Below are 16,134 nucleotides of genomic sequence, written 5' to 3' on the forward strand. Positions count from 1 at the left end.
GGTCCGAAAATAAGAGTTGGGTACGCCACTATTTTCGAGCCCTAAGGGCAAGAAAACCTAGAGAAAGGAGGAAGCGATGGCGACATCCCAGCAGCGCAGCGTGCTCTGCGACCGGCCCTTCATCACGTACCCGACGCGCGACCGTCTGTACGGACTCTGCTGGAGACCCAACGTCAGCTTGCTGCGCATCGCGGCGTCCACGTTCATCCCGGGCGAATACGCCAACAAGATCGAGGTTCGTGGACCCATACCCCCAAACTTTGCCGCTGGCTACTTAAACTAACCACACGCTCGTCGCAGATCTTCCGCCCCACGTCCAACCAGACCGAGGTGGTCTCTGCGCTGGAGATCGACCACCCGTACCCGCCTACCAAGATCATGTGGTCTCCGGCCTCGCTCGGCTCGCGCGTGGAGCTGCTGGCCACCACCGCCGACTTCCTGCGGCTCTGGAAGATATCGGACTCATCTATCGAGTTGCACTCGAGGTTCACTGAGGTTTGTGATAGGATCTGGAGCTGCGTGCTGGTGGTATGGGGGTTTCTCTAATGGCTGGTGGTTTATATGCCGCAGAAAAAGAATAACAATGACGCCTGTGCGCCACTCACGAGCTTCGACTGGAACGAGATGGAGCCCAACATCATCGGGACGTCCAGTACCGGCACCACCTGCACCATCTGGGACATCAACGTACGCCGGTTGCTATGAATACTGCAATTGTTACTGCGTCGGAACTTGCTTACATTTTTTCTTACGTTTGGTGCAGTTGCCAACGTCGCCTAAGCACCAAATCGTAGCGCACGATACAGAAGTGTACGACATTGCGTTCTCCAGCAATGAGCCGAATAGGTTTGCCTCCGTAGGCGGGGACGGGTCGCTGCGGTTGTTTGACTTGAGGTGAGGAATCCGCTGCAGTTTATTTGTTGAGCGATAGGGAAAGAATGGTGGGACTCAGAGCGTGTTATGTGGCGTATAGGTCATTGGCTTCAAGTACTATCGTGTATGAAACTCCGGACCAAGCAGCTCTTCTTAGGTTAGCGTGGAACAAGCGAGACGACCGCTTCATTGCAACTTTCGCTGACGATAGTACCAAGATTTCCGTGATTGACCTCCGGCGCCCCATTTACCCCATGGCGGTGCTGGACAAGCACAAGGCCGGTGTGAACTCGATGTCGTGGTCACCTCATTCGCGGTACGACCTCTGCAGTGCTGGCGAAGACAACACTGCGATTGTGTATGATATCTGCGCTCAGATGACGAGGTCTGGGGAGAATGTGGAGGGGAGCAGCTACACCCTGTTGAAGTCGGATGAACCGATTAACCAAATCCGGTGGTCACCAACTGAGCCGAACTGCATCGCAATGTGCGACGAGAAGGCTTTGCATGTCGTCCAGATGTAGTTAGGGGCTATCCTAGCTTTAAATCTTTAAGTCTCCTGGTGGTAAGAAAAAATCAATTCAACTATAAGCGTAACTGGCCCAAAGTGACCCGTAAGTGAAATTGCAATCAAGTTATTTGATTGATGAATGATAATGGTTGTAGACGACTCGTCAAGGCGGAAACCATCTAACGTTACATGTATAATTCGAGATACTCGCCCATTTTTTGAGTTTGCCGTGAACCACAGAGATATCTGGACAAAATGAGCAACCGCAACACCGGGGGCTGGGGTGCTAGTGAAACAAAGGAGCTATCAATCCCAAGCCATGTTCCAGTTGGGGCGGTCATTGGGAGAGGCGGGCAAAACTGCAGGAAGATCCGACAGAAGCATCGAGTTAGCTGTTTTGTTGATGGGGATGCCCGCAAGGTGATGCTAAAAGGGCATCCAGTCGGCATGAAAGACGCGGAAGATGAACTTGCTCAACTATTTAAGAGTTTCACCATCGCCAGATCAAGTGACAACCGAGTTTTTGAAGCTGTCGCTCGTGATGGATCAAAATACCGGTGGGAATTCGTAAAGGAAAAGAACATTTCGACCGACAAGCAAGTTCGGAAATACCCGTACCGCCTTCAACAAGCTGGTCAAGCCGAAGAAGCGGCAGAGTTCAATAACGGCGGTTGGATTCAGGAATTTAACGAAGAAGACATGAACAGTATTATGGCGTATCTCGACAAGAGCCAAACGTTGCCTGAGCTACCGGTCAAGATCAAGATCGGGTTTGGTAAATCGTGCTTTTGCCCCATAACGCGCCGATTCCCTGCTTCGACTGTATCTTGGACCAATCTTCAAAAGCTTCAGCAGCACGAGCACTTCGTTACGCGCTGGTCCAATGTTTTTGATCGATCGGCACCGTCTGTCGGGGCCTTGCTCAAGGAGCTCGAACTGCAGGTGGGCAAGGATGCACTCCCAAAAACTACGATACTTGTTAATCTTACTGACAAGCAGGGTCAATCGTACGACATCAAATACCATGTAGTGGATGGCAAGTGGCAGTTGCACAACGCGCATGAAAGACGCATCGTGCACGGCTCAAACGATGTGATTTTGGACAATGAGACTTCCTTCCGCGTCCGTGCAGCTTCCCGCAAGAAAATGTCTGACCGGGACGCAGATGACTTCCATCGCCATCTCATTATCTCTGTCCCAGAGAATGGAGACTTCTTTGGTACAGAGGTGAATTTGAGCCGACCGGCGCCGGTCGGGTTGTTTATCAGGTCGGCGGATCCGAAGGTCAACGTGGAGATGGAGAGTAAAGGGCTGCAATTTACCATCTTCTACTTGGATGAGAGTCGCAAGGAGTTCCGCCTCGAGTGTCGTTTGCCAAGCGGGGACAAGCAAGACGTGAATGCTAAGGGCAATGAGTGTCAGGTGCTGCTGAAGAAGGTGCTAGCCGATATGTGAATGCAAGATTTAGTTGCTCCGGGGCATTTTGAAGTCTTATGCTGGTACACGCTATTGCTGACCTCACCAAGTGAATATCGCGGTGAGTAAGTATCTCACAAACCGTATCCACCATCCCTGCGGGAATTTACGGGTCTGATGGTGCTGGGGTTTTCTCTGTTTGAACTAAATGCGTGTGCAGGGCAAAACTGTGGGGCTAGTGCCCTTCCGGTGGAAAGGATGTCGTGGTGATTCCCATGAAAACGCTAACGAAGTTGCCGACGATTCCGAAGTACTTCAGTACTTTACTTTTCGCGATGCATCCGACAACTGCTACTACTTCTTCTCAGTAAATACTTGAGTTAGTGTACGGGGTAGACCACTCTCCCCCATTTCTAGGAACCCCAATTACAGCGCAGCAAGCAACATGTAGTTGAACTGGTGTGGTTATTGACATTAGCTGAAAGTCACGTTGCCACGCAAAATGGTTTAGATCAGGCGTACATGAGCTTTCCAGCTGGGCTGCAGGGTAAGAACTTTGCCAGCTCGATGGCCAAGGCTTCACGAAGGGCTGGCATGTCGTGATCGACGCACCACTGCTTCAGGTCCGTCGCATCAACAGCAGCACCTTCTTCCAAAACAACTCGAGCTCGGACAATACCTTGCTTGCGATATGTCTCGCCCTGGATAAGCACGAGAACGTCAGATACGCCAGGGTGCGCAGCAATCACCGCTTCAATCTCATTTGTCGTGTACGACGTGCGCTGGTCTTGCCATTCCACCTCGACGGGCGGACGGAGACGTCCCTGAAGCCAAACACAGCTAACCCCATCGGCGTCCTGAGTGATGGCGCCAAAATCCGATGTATGGTGTGATCCATTGAGACGATGCAGCACGTGCTCCTTTACGTATCCAGCCGACTGCCACGGGGTCGTAATGGTTACCTCGCCGTTTGGTTCCGTACGTGCCTCCACCCCCGGCCACACGCTGCCGACATAGAGCTGCTTGTCATTGCTCTCCATTTCCTTCAGCTCATCGCCAAACCGTTTCCCGTGCAGATACCAAGCCGTCATGTCACCCATCTCCGTCGAGCCATAGTTCTGCATCAGCTTCAGCCCGTACTCGTCGCGCATTTTGCGGAACAGCGATAACGAGAGACGCGTGCCCGCGCAGTAGGGGACATCAGCATACAGCGCAGTCGGCGGCATCGCGGCGAGTGCGGTGTATGTCCCAGGGGTCGCGTACAGCGCCGTGAACAGCTCACTACGCTGCGCAAGCAGCGAGTACAGCCCCACGGCACTGGAGGCGAAGCAGAGTTCCGATTGTGCATCGAACGGCGACGTGAAGAGCGCGAAGATGGTGTTGATGGAGTAGGCGTGCGAGATGGACGTCCCGCAAATAATACGAGCCGGGCCGTTGGGGAAAAGCTGCTGGTGCGTGGATTCGCCCTGCCGCAGCATGTGCTCCCACGTGCACGGAACCACTTTGGGCTCGCCGACACTTCCCGACGTGAGCATGCAGACGCATCCGCCCTTGGCGATCTCCTCGTCCTCCAGCCATGGGATGGTTGTCGAGTCCGCGTCCGCTTGGGGGTTGGCGTCGTCCTGCACGTCCACGGAAGTGGCCGCGTCGTCCACTGTGAGCACTTTGGAGATGCCCGTGTGGGCCTTGACATGGTCCAGCAGCGCCGCGCGGCTCCTGCTCACGGCCGCGCAGGCGCACTGCAGCTGCATGGCCGCCAGCATGCACGCGACGCTCGTGCGGTCATTGTCCAGCACGAGGACGAAGGCGTTGCCGCGCCTGACGCCGGCGCTCCGCAGCAGCGTGAGACCCAGAGGCAGCAGCACATGGCGCAGTCCGCCGCGCAGCACCTGCACGCGCTTGTCGGTGGACTGGACCAGCGCCGCTGAGGCCGGGCGCCCCTCGGCGTCGAAGAGCGCCAGCTCGCCGCGCTTCACGCCCAGCTGCGCCATCAAGAACCGTTTCTGCCCATTCAACTTCGAGTGACACGCGAAAGTTGCTGTTATGTGGTGCACATCAACTTTGTGGACGAAGCGTCAGCGTCAGTTGGTCAGGAGAGCGGCATCATGGGCCGGCGGAGAGCTCCGTACAGGATGAAGGTGCAGCTGCCTGCGGACGACCCGGACTCGGAGAGTGACACGGAGAGCGAGAAGAAGGCGGGAGACAGCGACTCCACCAACTTGGAGGAAGGAAACAGCTCTGGCGGAGAGCAGAGCGACACCAAGGAGGAGGACGAGGAGGACAGCGCCGAAGCAACAAGCAGCGCAGAGACAAAGCCGCAGGTCAAGAAGAGTGGAGGCGACGCCGGAAGCTCCGATGACAGCGACTTGGAGGAGACGGTGCGCAGCAGACTGCGGAGGCTGACCAAGAAGGCGAATTTAAGTGCCGAGGCCAGCTCCTCCGACGAGTCGAGCGGCAGTGAAGATGAGCAGCCACGCGAGAGCAAGAGCAAGCAAAAGGTGAAGAAAGAGCGTGGAGACTCCAGCACCGTGGAGCGAGCAGGCGACGCGGAGAAATCAAGCAGCGGTAGTGAGGATGACAGCGATACGGAGGATGAGGCGAACCAGGAAACACCGATGGAGTTGGACGGAAAAGCAAGTGATGTTGGCGAGGAATCGGAGGACGACGAGGAAACGGAGGACGAGCAGCAATATGGATCAGATACCGACTCAGAGGAAGAGTATGTGCCCCAGGAGGAGGCCGACGCCGATGAAGACGCACAAAGCGAGGATCTCGATGACCTCGTGGAGGAAAGTGAGTTGGAGAGTGGAGACGAGTGGGAAAAGGACGCGTTGCGGAACGAGAGTGAACTGACTGACGATGAAGATGAAGCGCTGTGCACACCTAACGATCGGAATCAAGCAAAGCGCTTACTGCGAAACGTCTTGATGCGTGTGCCACTCGTCGAGGAGACCGCAATTCGCCGAGGCGTGAGACTATCCGGTCCTCCGCTTGAACACGCCACGACTCATTCCGACGAGTACGCTCGGTACGTTTCAAGCGGTGCATCTTTTGGGCCCTATCCTTGCCCAAGGCGATTTCTAGTAACCTCGTGTTGGCTTTTGTGATATATAGGAAATTCCGTTGGCCTCAGCATGTTCGTAACCTGCGGAAGACTAAGTACGTTGTGCGTTTATCCTTTTTGTGGGTGTAAGAAGGCTAAGTGGGCATGCTTGTTGTAGCTTTTCTCAAGATCCACTTGAGATTCTGGAGGACTACGAAGTTGTATCAGGGGCTCAGCAGTCGAGGTCAGATCAAGGGGAGCAGGACACACCACAAGAGAGTGCTTTCGCACAAGTTCCTCGTCCTATAGTGGCACTAGCTGCAGAAGCCCTGCGCCGCTCATCGCGAAAACGAAGACGAAGTGGTAGTGGTGGTGGTGAGAATCAAACAGAACCCAGTGAAGAGGGTCCTTCTGCGGCTACTTTACTGAACATTGCCCGGGTCGGTGGGCAGTTCGGTGACCACTTTGTCGAGTCCTTACTCACTGCAAACGCAAGAGCACTTCAAGGCATTGACGATGGGTTCGACTACGATAAGCGCTGCTGGTAAGACCCGTGCTGGCGAGGGGGGTGACGCGAACAAACTCTTAACCTTATCTGTGAAATGCGCAGGTCTTCCCTCCCAACGAAGAAAAAGCCGATCGCAAACTGGAGATTTGTTCTCGAGCACGTACGAAGAACCATGTGTAAATCGGACCGTTTTCGGGATGTCATGTACCCGGCCATGAAGCCTGAGTCAGTAGCGCCTGCATAGATCAATTAGCTTTACGATTGGAAGTGTGTACTGACATGACTCCAATATGATGTTCGCAGGACACTGGAGCGAATTACGAAGCGCTTGAAAAAGTTGTACGGTCATACCACCCAGCACGAAGAGTACGACGTATTTGAGCATGCCAAGCCAAGTTCAAGCGAGAATGATGAAGAAAGCAAAGCAGAGTTCTAAGCAGCAGCATGTATTCTCGCAATGGGAACACGCAAAGGAATTCGCTTAACCCAAGGCCAGCCAGCAGCTGCTTCACATATTCAAGCGCCACCTTAGGTCTTGAGTGCTTTCTTCTTCTTCTTGTACTTGTCAAAGTACGCCTGCACCTTTTGGTTGTAGTTCTTGTCGCGCTTCTGCTGGTTGGCTGTCTTAACGATGACCTGCAGAACGTCCTCGTCCTGTAGCATGTGCTCCTTGCCGACACGCTGCGGGTTGTACTTAGTGCTCGTGCCCCACACCAGCGCGTAGTTGAAGTTGTCGAGCATGTCTTTCGAAATCTACAGAAGCATCAGCAACACACATCAACACCAACAATACGCTTTCAAACAGGCTGTAGATGGCTACTACGTACCGACATGCATGCCGACTGCACACTGACACCCTTGCGCTCTGAGCCCAAGACCACAGGCTCTTCGAATTGGGGGTCCTGCATCAGATATTGGAAGACAATCAATCAGCTTCAAAGAGCAACTCAATGAGTGTTGCCACGTGCATCTGTACCTCTCCACGGCGTTTCGTGTAGACGCGCGTGAGTCCCATGTAGTCCCACATCTTGGCGAGGAGAGTGTCGAAGTTGAGCTAACAGAACAAAAAGTTAGTGTCGCCAGCAATATTAGGTTCTACTCGGCAAGGAGACGTACCGCTGGGCGATCACCGTGGGCACAGGCGATCACAGTCGAGTTCGGCATGCGAGCCAATCGATCCACATCTTCAATTGACACGACGTCGATCTTGTTGTACACGTACAGGCACTTCACATACTTCCGGTTGCCTTCGATCACATCGATCAGGTCGTCCGTCGTGCAATCCTCGCGGAACAACACTTCACAGTTGTGGATCTTGTACTCGTGCAAAATCTTGTACACAGTCTGGTACGGGTCATCTCCGAGCTGATAGCATGACGTCAAAAGTCAGTAAACCAAGCATTCGAGTAGAATCTCAAATCGACCTTCATACCTTGGTGAGACGGATGGTGCTGTTAAAGGTGATACCGCCTCCATTTTTCTTCCGGAAGTAAATGTCAGGCGGCTGACGGTTGAGACGGAGGCCGACAGTCTCCAGCTCATTCTCCAAGATCTCACGGTGACGGTTGCCAGCCTCACGACCAGCGTCCAGCACCATCAGGATCATGTCAGCGGACTTGGCCACAGCGATGACCTCTCGGCCGCGTCCTCGTCCGTGCGCGGCGCCTTCAATGATACCCGGAAGATCCAGCAACTGCGTTGCAACAACAACAAAACCCTCAGTAATAGCCCCAAACAAAGCTATCATGCTGGATACTGTAGCTCACCTGAATGCGGACGTCGTTGTAGAGCAAGTTGCCAGGAATGCACGTCAGCGTGGTGAACTCCACCGCGTTCGTCTCGGACTGCGTCTCCGTTAGCTGGCTGTAGTTCATCAAAGCAGTTTAAGCGTTAGTGGACACGCTGTATAATATACTTCCCATCGATCATAAATCCATACCTCAGCATGGTCGACTTGCCCACACTAGGGAACCCAATAAGCGCGACGCGTCCATCGCCGCTCTTGGCCACATCGAAGCCTGGTCGATACAACAAAAAGAAGATTCAAGCCGTCAGCATTAGAAACTACAGCTTACAACTCCACACAAAGCAGCACTAAATCCTTACCTTCGCCGCCACCGCCACTCGACTTTCCTTCCTCGAGAAGCTACATGACAACAAAGAGCGCTACAAGTCAGCCAGAGTCACCAATACCCGTCCGCTGCACAAGTAGGGCGCGCACCTCCGTGCGCAGCTTGGCGAGCTTGGCCTTGAGACGGCCAAGATGGCCCTCCGTGGCCTTGTTGATCTGCGTCCGCTTCATCTCATCCTCTGGTAGCAGCAGCACACAGCCACAGACACACACACAAGAATCGGACGTAAGACCTCCATCCAAAGCCATCGACTTCGATCCCTCCTCGGGGGCTTGCAGAACCAGCACAAGCGCCACAGTCGGGCACAAATCAGCACTCGAGACGCACCGATCTCCTTGATGCGATCGACGATGCCCATGGTTGCCTCCCGATCCGCTGCGGCCCGGAAGCCGCGTCCTGCTTGAGTGAGTGGACCGCTGAATTACGGGTAACCGAGGGGACCGAGTCAGGGTTTGGCATAATAGTAGCGTTAGTAGGCATATTATGACTACTACTATTACTACTACTATAGATCTGGGATTGGAGCCATTAGTAGTACTATTTATATAGTAACCAAACGAAACATGGATAGTAGTGCTATTATCACTACTAATGTACCCATTCCTCAACCGACGGCAGATCGCACGAGTGAGTGGCCACGCACCAGTCAGGATCCCTCATTAGGCTTCCAACTTCACGCAAACGTGCCATGAAGTGCGCGAAGAGTGATTGCCACCAAAGTTCCATATCGGAGACTTTCCGTGCTGTGTATGCGGCCGACAGGTGCATCATTTGCGCAACAACGTGCTGTGTGACAAATGCAAGCTACATGTAACGTTATATCACAGGTAACGCTGCTGTTCGGGGTTGCCTTTGTAGCTTCAATTGTACTAAGCAGCTCACCAAACTGATTTTGCGGCCGCACACGTGTTACCAGGGACTTTAATGCGGAGATACCGACTCCCAGGAGCCTACACTCAACTGTACATCTGAGAATCGTCCTTACTCTCAAGTATTCTCCTGACTTCTGAGTAAGAGTAACATGCTTCAACTTTCGAGTACATTATTTCTTTTGGAGTTAGTTTGCTGTATAAACTAGAAGCTAGATACATCAACGTAAGGTGCTGGCTGTTGCACTATCACAAGCGAAGTGAATAGCATATTACAAGCAGTCTGGGGTGGTGTTTGTATGGTCTTTGGCTTTGACGACGCTTAACTTTCCTATTAACCTCTTCTCGTCAGTACATGTATGCCGATGATCTCCTCCTCATGTATACTTGCGCTGTGTCTTCCTCCTCTTTTTGCTAGGTTGCCATACTGGGCATGGCATCTTTCCAAAGAAACCAGAAACCATTTGAAAAGTTACTCAGAAGTAATCACTTTTTTCTAAATCAAGTATCTCACTCTATCGCTTGTGATCGAGCAATGCCCGACCGCAATATTCAGGCAAGGTAGAGTGCAATAACGGAGATCGTGTGGAGTAGAAGACGCAATATAAAGGTTTGGAGGGTTGAGCAGCTTTGAGGAAGCATTTACGTGTGCTGTTGGTTCGCGGAGGATCGCGAAAACTTAGTCGTGCTTGAACGCTGCTCGTCACCAAGCGCGTCTAAACCGGGTCTTTCGTGAGGGATCCTCTTAGGATGACAACGGACAGCGCGCACCTATAGTTGTAGTTCATACTTCGCATATGGAGGCCAGTAAGCACCATTGCGGTCGGAATTCGGAATGATGGTCAAATAGTCATAATTAGTAGTCATATTAATACCACCGATGCCTCACTAATAATAGATATATCATGCTACTATTGCCAGAATTTGGATAGTAGTAGTATGACTACTAACCAATATTCCCACTACTAAACCCTGGACCGAGTACAGTACCGTACTTAAGTTGATGTTAACAGTACATTACTGTAGCAATCGTGCGTTGCCATCTGCGACCACAAAAGCGATCCCGCCGAGCGCGTGCCTCGGACTCGCCCCGTTGCGCAGACCCAAGATGGCCGACAACGCAGACAACTCGCCCCCTCAGCGCGGCTTCTTCCCCGCCCTGCTGGTGCGCAGCTAGCCTGCTGTGGAGAGACGTTGCTGGTGTGAAGCTGTGGTGCTCACCACGCGTTGTGGATGCGCTTGTCTTGCTTGATGCGCAGGGCGGAGCTGTGGCAGGAACGTCCGTGGACATCGCGCTGTTCCCGCTCGACACTATCAAGACGCGACTGCAGTCCGCGCATGGATTCTTCAAGGCCGGCGGATTCCGCGGCATCTACTCGGGCTTGTCGGCGGCTGCGGCGGGCTCTGCTCCTGGAGGTGCGGCGGCCGAAACGTGAACTTTGTCTGCTGTTCCTGGGGTTTGGCGAGAGGTTTCTAACTCTTTCTCCGTTGACTACATTGCAGGCGCGCTCTTCTTCAGCACCTATGAGACTTCCAAGTCGCTGATTGGGGCCATCGCTCCGAACCAGAAGCACTCTCCTCTCGGGCACATGGCGGCTGCTGCGTCGGGCGAAATGGTGCGTGTGCTGACAGTTTCGAGACGTCCTAATGCTTGTGGTGGCAAGTGTGGAATGGGGGGTGGAGATGCTAGTTATTGCTGACCATATTATGTATTCTCTCCAGGCGGCGTGTTTGGTGCGCACCCCGACCGAAATCGTGAAGCAGCGTATGCAGACTGGCGTCTACAAGTCGCTGCCTGAGGCTCTTAATGCCATTCGCGCGGCTGAGGGCGTGGCGGGATTCTACCGGGGCTACTGGAGCATGATCGCACGCGAGATCCCCTTCTCGTTCATCCAGTTCCCGCTCTGGGAGGGTCTTAAGGTACGTTTCACCTACCCGGGCGCTAGATTGAAGGTCGGTATTGATGTATGGTGTCACTCTCTGTTCGCAGTACCAATGGTCGAAGCAGCAGAACGCTCCCGTCTCCTCGCTGCAGGGTGCGGTATGCGGATCAATCGCCGGTGGCGTGGCCGCAAGTATCACGACCCCGCTTGACGTGGTCAAGACGCGACTGATGTTGGGCAAGGACGCCAAGGGAGTTCCGTACAAGGGCACGCTCAACACGCTGTCGCGCGTGTACACGGACGAGGGCTTGAAGCGCCTATTATCTGGTGTGGGTCCCCGCACGATGTGGATCAGCATTGGCGGCTTCGTCTTCTTCGGTATGTACGAGAAGGCCACCTCGACGTTCGAGTCAATCATGTAAGCGGCCTCCTCTTGCGGTATTAGCGATATAAAACGATAACGAGCTGACAGTGCTCTCGCAGCGCGCCGACGGCATCGTCTAGAACTACAGATGTAGATATCCCGTTTTAAAAGACTTTGATGTGACCCGAATCTTCTTACCCAGTCTAGCAAACCTACTTGGGTCTCCTCTATCTTACCCGCAGAGCAACTGGTTCTAGACTTCTGCAACCGATGGCAAACGTTTTCGCCGGCACAAGTCGCTTCGGTTTTTTCTGCTGGTTCTACACTGTGTAGTTCGCCCTCGCAGAGTGCTCGCAACCAGTGCGGGGCTGGATGAAGCATTGTACTTCTAGTACCATGGTAGGCTTCCAGCACAACGAAACCAGTTGGCAGGATTGGCAGGTTGAAGTTTCCTTCAAGTTGGTGTGGTCCACATCGTTACTTTATACAAACTTCCAATCACCATATAGGACGAGCCAATCAGCATCCACCGTCGCCAAGGTCCGGTATTTCAAGGTCATATCCCGATTCTCAACGTCGACGCAACATGCTGGCCTCCAAGTCGCTCTCCCTCTCTACCACGGCGCGCCGCGCGCTCGGAGCCACGCGTGGCATGGCCGGAGGCCGCGCCGCCTTCAACTGGAAGGACCCGCTGATGCTGGAGGGCCAGCTGACGGACGAGGAGGCCATGATCCAGGTGCGACTGGACGGTCTCAGCAAGGGGCGCTGACTGTGGAGATCTAACGCTTTGCATGCGGTATCACTCGCAGAAATCCGCCAATGACTACTGCCAGGGCAAGCTGCTGCCCAGGATCGTGGAGGCCAACCGCAAGGGCAAGTTCGACCGCTCCATCATGAAGGAAATGGGCGAGATGGGCTTCCTAGGCCCCACGATCCAGGGCTACGGCTGTGCCGGCGTGGGCTACGTCTCCTATGGACTCATCGCGAACGCCGTGGAGCGTGTACGTACCTGGGGATGTCAGAGATTTGGTATGTGGCGGAGGACTTACTAGTGTTTGTATTATGCCGCAGGTGGACAGCGCGTACCGCTCGGCTATGAGTGTGCAGTCGTCCTTGGTGATGCACCCGATCAACACTTTCGGTTCGGAAGAGCAGAAGGAGAAGGTGCGTCAACTTTTATCAGTATGAACATTTCAGCAGTCGTGATATCTCACCACTCTGTGTCGCTTCCTTGTAGTACCTGCCCCGCCTCGCTACTGGCGAGCTCATCGGCTGCTTTGGCCTCACGGAGCCCAACCACGGCTCCGACCCTGGCTCGTGCGTTGCTGCTGCCTCTTTCAATCGATGTATACGAGAAACTTACTTTGCTTGCTGTCGACCAAAGGATGGAGACGCGCGCCAGACTCAAGGGTGACAAATACGTACTCAACGGCTCCAAGAACTGGATCACCAACGCACCAATCGCCGATGTGTTCCTCGTCTGGGCCAAGGACGACGAAGGTGACATCCGTGGCTTCATCTTGGAGAAGGTGCGTTTGCTGATTGAAGTCTAGCACGGCGTCAATACTAATCTGTATAAATCCCTTCTCTTTGCTCACGCAGGATTTCCCCGGTCTGTCAGCCCCGTACATCGAGGGCAAGGCGACTTTGATGGCATCAGCCACTGGTATGATTTTCCTTGAGGACGTCGAAGTCCCCAAGGAGAACATGCTGCCTAAGGTGAAGGGCCTCAAGGTGAGTTGCACAATTACTTCCCCCGCATTGCTGCAGGGTCAGCTTCTAACGACTCATCTCTCTCTACAGGGTCCTTTCACCTGCCTGAACAGTGCTCGCTACGGCATTTCCTGGGGAGCCCTGGGTGCTGCATGTATGGACGTAAAAGTTTGAGTGAAACGGTTGATTTGCAGCGGGTCTAACTTCGTTGATTTTGTTTTTGTTAAACAGACTCGTGCATGGACATTGCCCGTCAGTACACGCTCGATCGATCGCAGTTTGGTGCTCCTCTTGCGGCGTACGTGAATTTGGTGCGAATCTTTGTTGAAACGCTGCGATCTAACGTTGATGGCATTGTTCAACAGTAACCAGCTCATTCAGAAGAAGCTCGCGGATATGAACACGGAAATTGCGATTGGTCTGCAAGGATGCCTGCAAGTTGGCCGTCTGCTGGACGAGGGGAAGGCACCTGTGGAGCTCATCTCGATGGTCAAGCGCAACTCGTGCGGCAAGGCCATCGAGATTGCACGCAATGCCCGCGACATGCTCGGCGGCAACGGCGTCTCGGACGAGTACCACATCATCCGTCACGTGGTGAACCTGGAGGCTGTCAACACCTACGAGGGAACTCACGACGTGCATGCCCTCATTCTGGGTCGTGCTATCACCGGCCTACCAGCGTTTGTGCCTCGCATGGCACCGTAGAGCGAGTGTATCTCCGGGTTGGCTAGGCGATAGAGAACTGTCGAACTAACTAGCAAACAGCGTGCGTATTGGATAACGTTTTGCCAGAGATCATAAACACATTGTTGTTGCATGTGTCTGGCATCGCTGGTCATTCATGGCTGTCGCAAAAATTAATTGCCAATCGACGGCATGTACCGCGGAGTCTTCGTCGAGGCATGCTACAGTACATGTAGCAAAGCTATGTTGAAGTTATCCATGCTTGATTCGTACAGTAGCGCTGCACTGGGACTGCATTCGGATTCAGATTCAAATTCGGGTCGGTTTGAATGGAATATCCGGCCGAGTTTACCAGCTCGAGAACAATGCTTTCAAGTCTGCACAGCCTTGAACAAGTTGTAAGTGGTAGGTCACCGCTACATTGTGTACTACCTTATAGCTCTCAGTAAAAGGAGACACACAGGAGACGTAGGACAGGAATCAACAAAATGACTGTTGATCGCGGGACTCCATACATGTACCTGGAGCGCGAGATCGGATATGGATAGACAACATTCCTACCTGCACGCAAAGAGCAGAACACAACAAATAAACGCCAACCAGTGCCTGCAACCGAAAATTGCTGTCTGCATGCCAACTCGGCCACGCGTTGAACTTGAAGTGTCCAGGGACCGCACAAACATGCCGCCGCGCCATCGACCCTCGCCTGGAAGAAGTACTTGCTCTCGAGAGTGTTCCGCTTCCAGCTTGAATGAAACAACGACAGTGTGAGCTGCTCACGGAGCCACCTTGTGGTGTCCCATGCGTGGATTCCGTAGTCGTGGTCAACTTCATCATCATGCCGGACTTGCTGGCAAAAGCTACGTCACCAGGGGTAGGGCTGGACCGGCACATAATCCTCAATGTACACACATAGGTGTGGCCCACACCGAATACCTTGTCTCAGGGATGTTGTCGTACCCACTGACACCGCAAGGCTCATTTCCGAATCTGCGCGCTCGAGACCAAGCACCAGTTCCCACCTCCTCCTCCCCCACCTCCCCACACCACCTCCAAGATGGCCGCCTCCCCCAACAAGAAGATCCGCGAGGCCTCGCAGCTCGACCAGCTCAAGCAGTTCACCACCGTTGTGGCCGACACGGGCGACTTCGAGCAGATCAACAAGTACAAGCCCCAGGACGCCACCACGAACCCGTCGCTGCTGTTCAAGGCCGCCCAGATGGAGCAGTACTCGGCCCTGGTGGACGACGCCGTCGCGTACGGCAAGGGCCTGTCGGCCGACCTCTCCGAGAAGGAGCGCCTGGGCTACGTCATCGACAAGCTGTCGGTGAACTTCGGCCTGGAGATCCTCAAGGTCGTGCCCGGCTACGTGTCCACCGAGGTGGACGCCCGCCTGAGCTTCGACACGGAGGGCACGATCGCGCGCGCCCACCGCATCATCGACCTGTACGAGAAGGCCGGCATCAAGAAGGACCGCATCCTCATCAAGATTGCCAGCACGTGGGAGGGCATCCAGGCCTGCAAGAAGCTGCAGCAGGAGGGCATCTCGTGCAACATGACGCTGCTCTTCGGCTTTGCCCAGGCCGTGGGCTGCGCCGAGGCCGGCGCCACGCTCATCTCGCCCTTCGTGGGCCGTATCCTCGACTGGCACAAGGCCAAGACGGGCAAGTCCAGCTACGAGTCGCACGAGGACCCCGGCGTTGTGTCCGTGACCAAGATCTACCAGTACTACAAGAAGTACGACTACAAGACCATCGTCATGGGCGCCAGCTTCCGCAACATCGGCGAGATCACCGAGCTGGCCGGCTGCGACCGCCTGACCATCTCGCCCGCCCTCCTGGAGGAGCTGACCAAGTCCACGGACAAGCTGGCCAAGAAGCTGGACCCCGAGACAGCTGCCAAGGCATACTCGGGCGAGAAGCTGTCCTACGACGAGAAGGACTTCCGTCTGAGCATGAACGAGGACGCCATGGCCACGGAGAAGCTGGCCGAGGGCATCCGCGGCTTCAGCGCCGACATCGTCAAGCTCGAGCAGATCCTCAAGGCCAAGCTCAGCGCTTAAGCGAGCGTACGCGAGTAAGTTACCGACCGAGTCTCTGCACAGATGCAAGGGGGCGCCCGCCACGTCATTGCCAACC

The 16,134-nt window shown here is 54.3% G+C and overlaps 8 protein-coding genes across 8 annotated transcripts; 6 read left to right on the top strand and 2 right to left on the bottom strand.

Moving 5' to 3' along the window:
• Positions 1–76: 76 nt before the first annotated feature.
• On the top strand, positions 77–1,397 carry PHYSODRAFT_255066 (hypothetical protein; the record flags this gene model as incomplete). The annotated part of the gene is made up of 5 exons (XM_009520609.1): positions 77–235; positions 301–495; positions 571–687; positions 764–894; positions 1,031–1,397. 5 exons carry the CDS (start codon positions 77–79, stop codon positions 1,395–1,397), a joined length of 969 nt encoding a protein of 322 aa, XP_009518904.1.
• Positions 1,398–1,639: 242 nt separating this feature from the next.
• Positions 1,640–2,839, top strand: PHYSODRAFT_485233 (hypothetical protein; the record flags this gene model as incomplete). Its single annotated transcript, XM_009520610.1, has 1 exon — positions 1,640–2,839. The coding sequence occupies one exon, from the start codon at positions 1,640–1,642 to the stop codon at positions 2,837–2,839; it is 1,200 nt and encodes a 399-aa protein (XP_009518905.1).
• Positions 2,840–3,312: 473 nt separating this feature from the next.
• Positions 3,313–4,791, bottom strand: PHYSODRAFT_556263 (hypothetical protein; the record flags this gene model as incomplete). Its single annotated transcript, XM_009520611.1, has 1 exon — positions 3,313–4,791. One exon carries the CDS (start codon positions 4,789–4,791, stop codon positions 3,313–3,315), a length of 1,479 nt encoding a protein of 492 aa, XP_009518906.1.
• A 936-nt stretch (positions 4,792–5,727) lies between these two features.
• PHYSODRAFT_480370 (hypothetical protein) lies at positions 5,728–6,595 on the top strand (the record flags this gene model as incomplete). Its single annotated transcript, XM_009520612.1, has 5 exons — positions 5,728–5,828; positions 5,915–5,959; positions 6,022–6,061; positions 6,122–6,387; positions 6,454–6,595. The coding sequence occupies 5 exons, from the start codon at positions 5,728–5,730 to the stop codon at positions 6,593–6,595; spliced, it is 594 nt and encodes a 197-aa protein (XP_009518907.1).
• A 284-nt stretch (positions 6,596–6,879) lies between these two features.
• Positions 6,880–8,841, bottom strand: PHYSODRAFT_486405 (putative GTP-binding protein; the record flags this gene model as incomplete). The annotated part of the gene is made up of 10 exons (XM_009520613.1): positions 6,880–7,104; positions 7,179–7,253; positions 7,328–7,405; positions 7,468–7,716; positions 7,784–8,044; positions 8,118–8,214; positions 8,291–8,369; positions 8,458–8,497; positions 8,573–8,661; positions 8,811–8,841. 10 exons carry the CDS (start codon positions 8,839–8,841, stop codon positions 6,880–6,882), a joined length of 1,224 nt encoding a protein of 407 aa, XP_009518908.1.
• Positions 8,842–10,421: 1,580 nt separating this feature from the next.
• On the top strand, positions 10,422–11,781 carry PHYSODRAFT_353846 (mitochondrial substrate carrier). Its single transcript, XM_009520614.1, has 5 exons — positions 10,422–10,517; positions 10,612–10,768; positions 10,856–10,968; positions 11,075–11,272; positions 11,343–11,781. Exons 1-5 carry the CDS (start codon positions 10,461–10,463, stop codon positions 11,655–11,657), a joined length of 840 nt encoding a protein of 279 aa, XP_009518909.1. The 5' UTR covers positions 10,422–10,460; the 3' UTR covers positions 11,658–11,781.
• A 382-nt stretch (positions 11,782–12,163) lies between these two features.
• On the top strand, positions 12,164–14,098 carry PHYSODRAFT_353847 (acyl-CoA dehydrogenase). Its single transcript, XM_009520615.1, has 9 exons — positions 12,164–12,335; positions 12,409–12,600; positions 12,671–12,763; positions 12,837–12,916; positions 12,984–13,128; positions 13,202–13,333; positions 13,403–13,466; positions 13,544–13,610; positions 13,678–14,098. The coding sequence occupies exons 1-9, from the start codon at positions 12,186–12,188 to the stop codon at positions 14,015–14,017; spliced, it is 1,263 nt and encodes a 420-aa protein (XP_009518910.1). The 5' UTR covers positions 12,164–12,185; the 3' UTR covers positions 14,018–14,098.
• Positions 14,099–15,053: 955 nt separating this feature from the next.
• Positions 15,054–16,058, top strand: PHYSODRAFT_295949 (putative transaldolase; the record flags this gene model as incomplete). Its single annotated transcript, XM_009520616.1, has 1 exon — positions 15,054–16,058. One exon carries the CDS (start codon positions 15,054–15,056, stop codon positions 16,056–16,058), a length of 1,005 nt encoding a protein of 334 aa, XP_009518911.1.
• Positions 16,059–16,134: the final 76 nt, after the last annotated feature.

This window comes from Phytophthora sojae, assembly GCF_000149755.1.
Source record: "Phytophthora sojae unplaced genomic scaffold PHYSOscaffold_2, whole genome shotgun sequence".
NCBI lineage: Eukaryota > Oomycota > Peronosporomycetes > Peronosporales > Peronosporaceae > Phytophthora > Phytophthora sojae.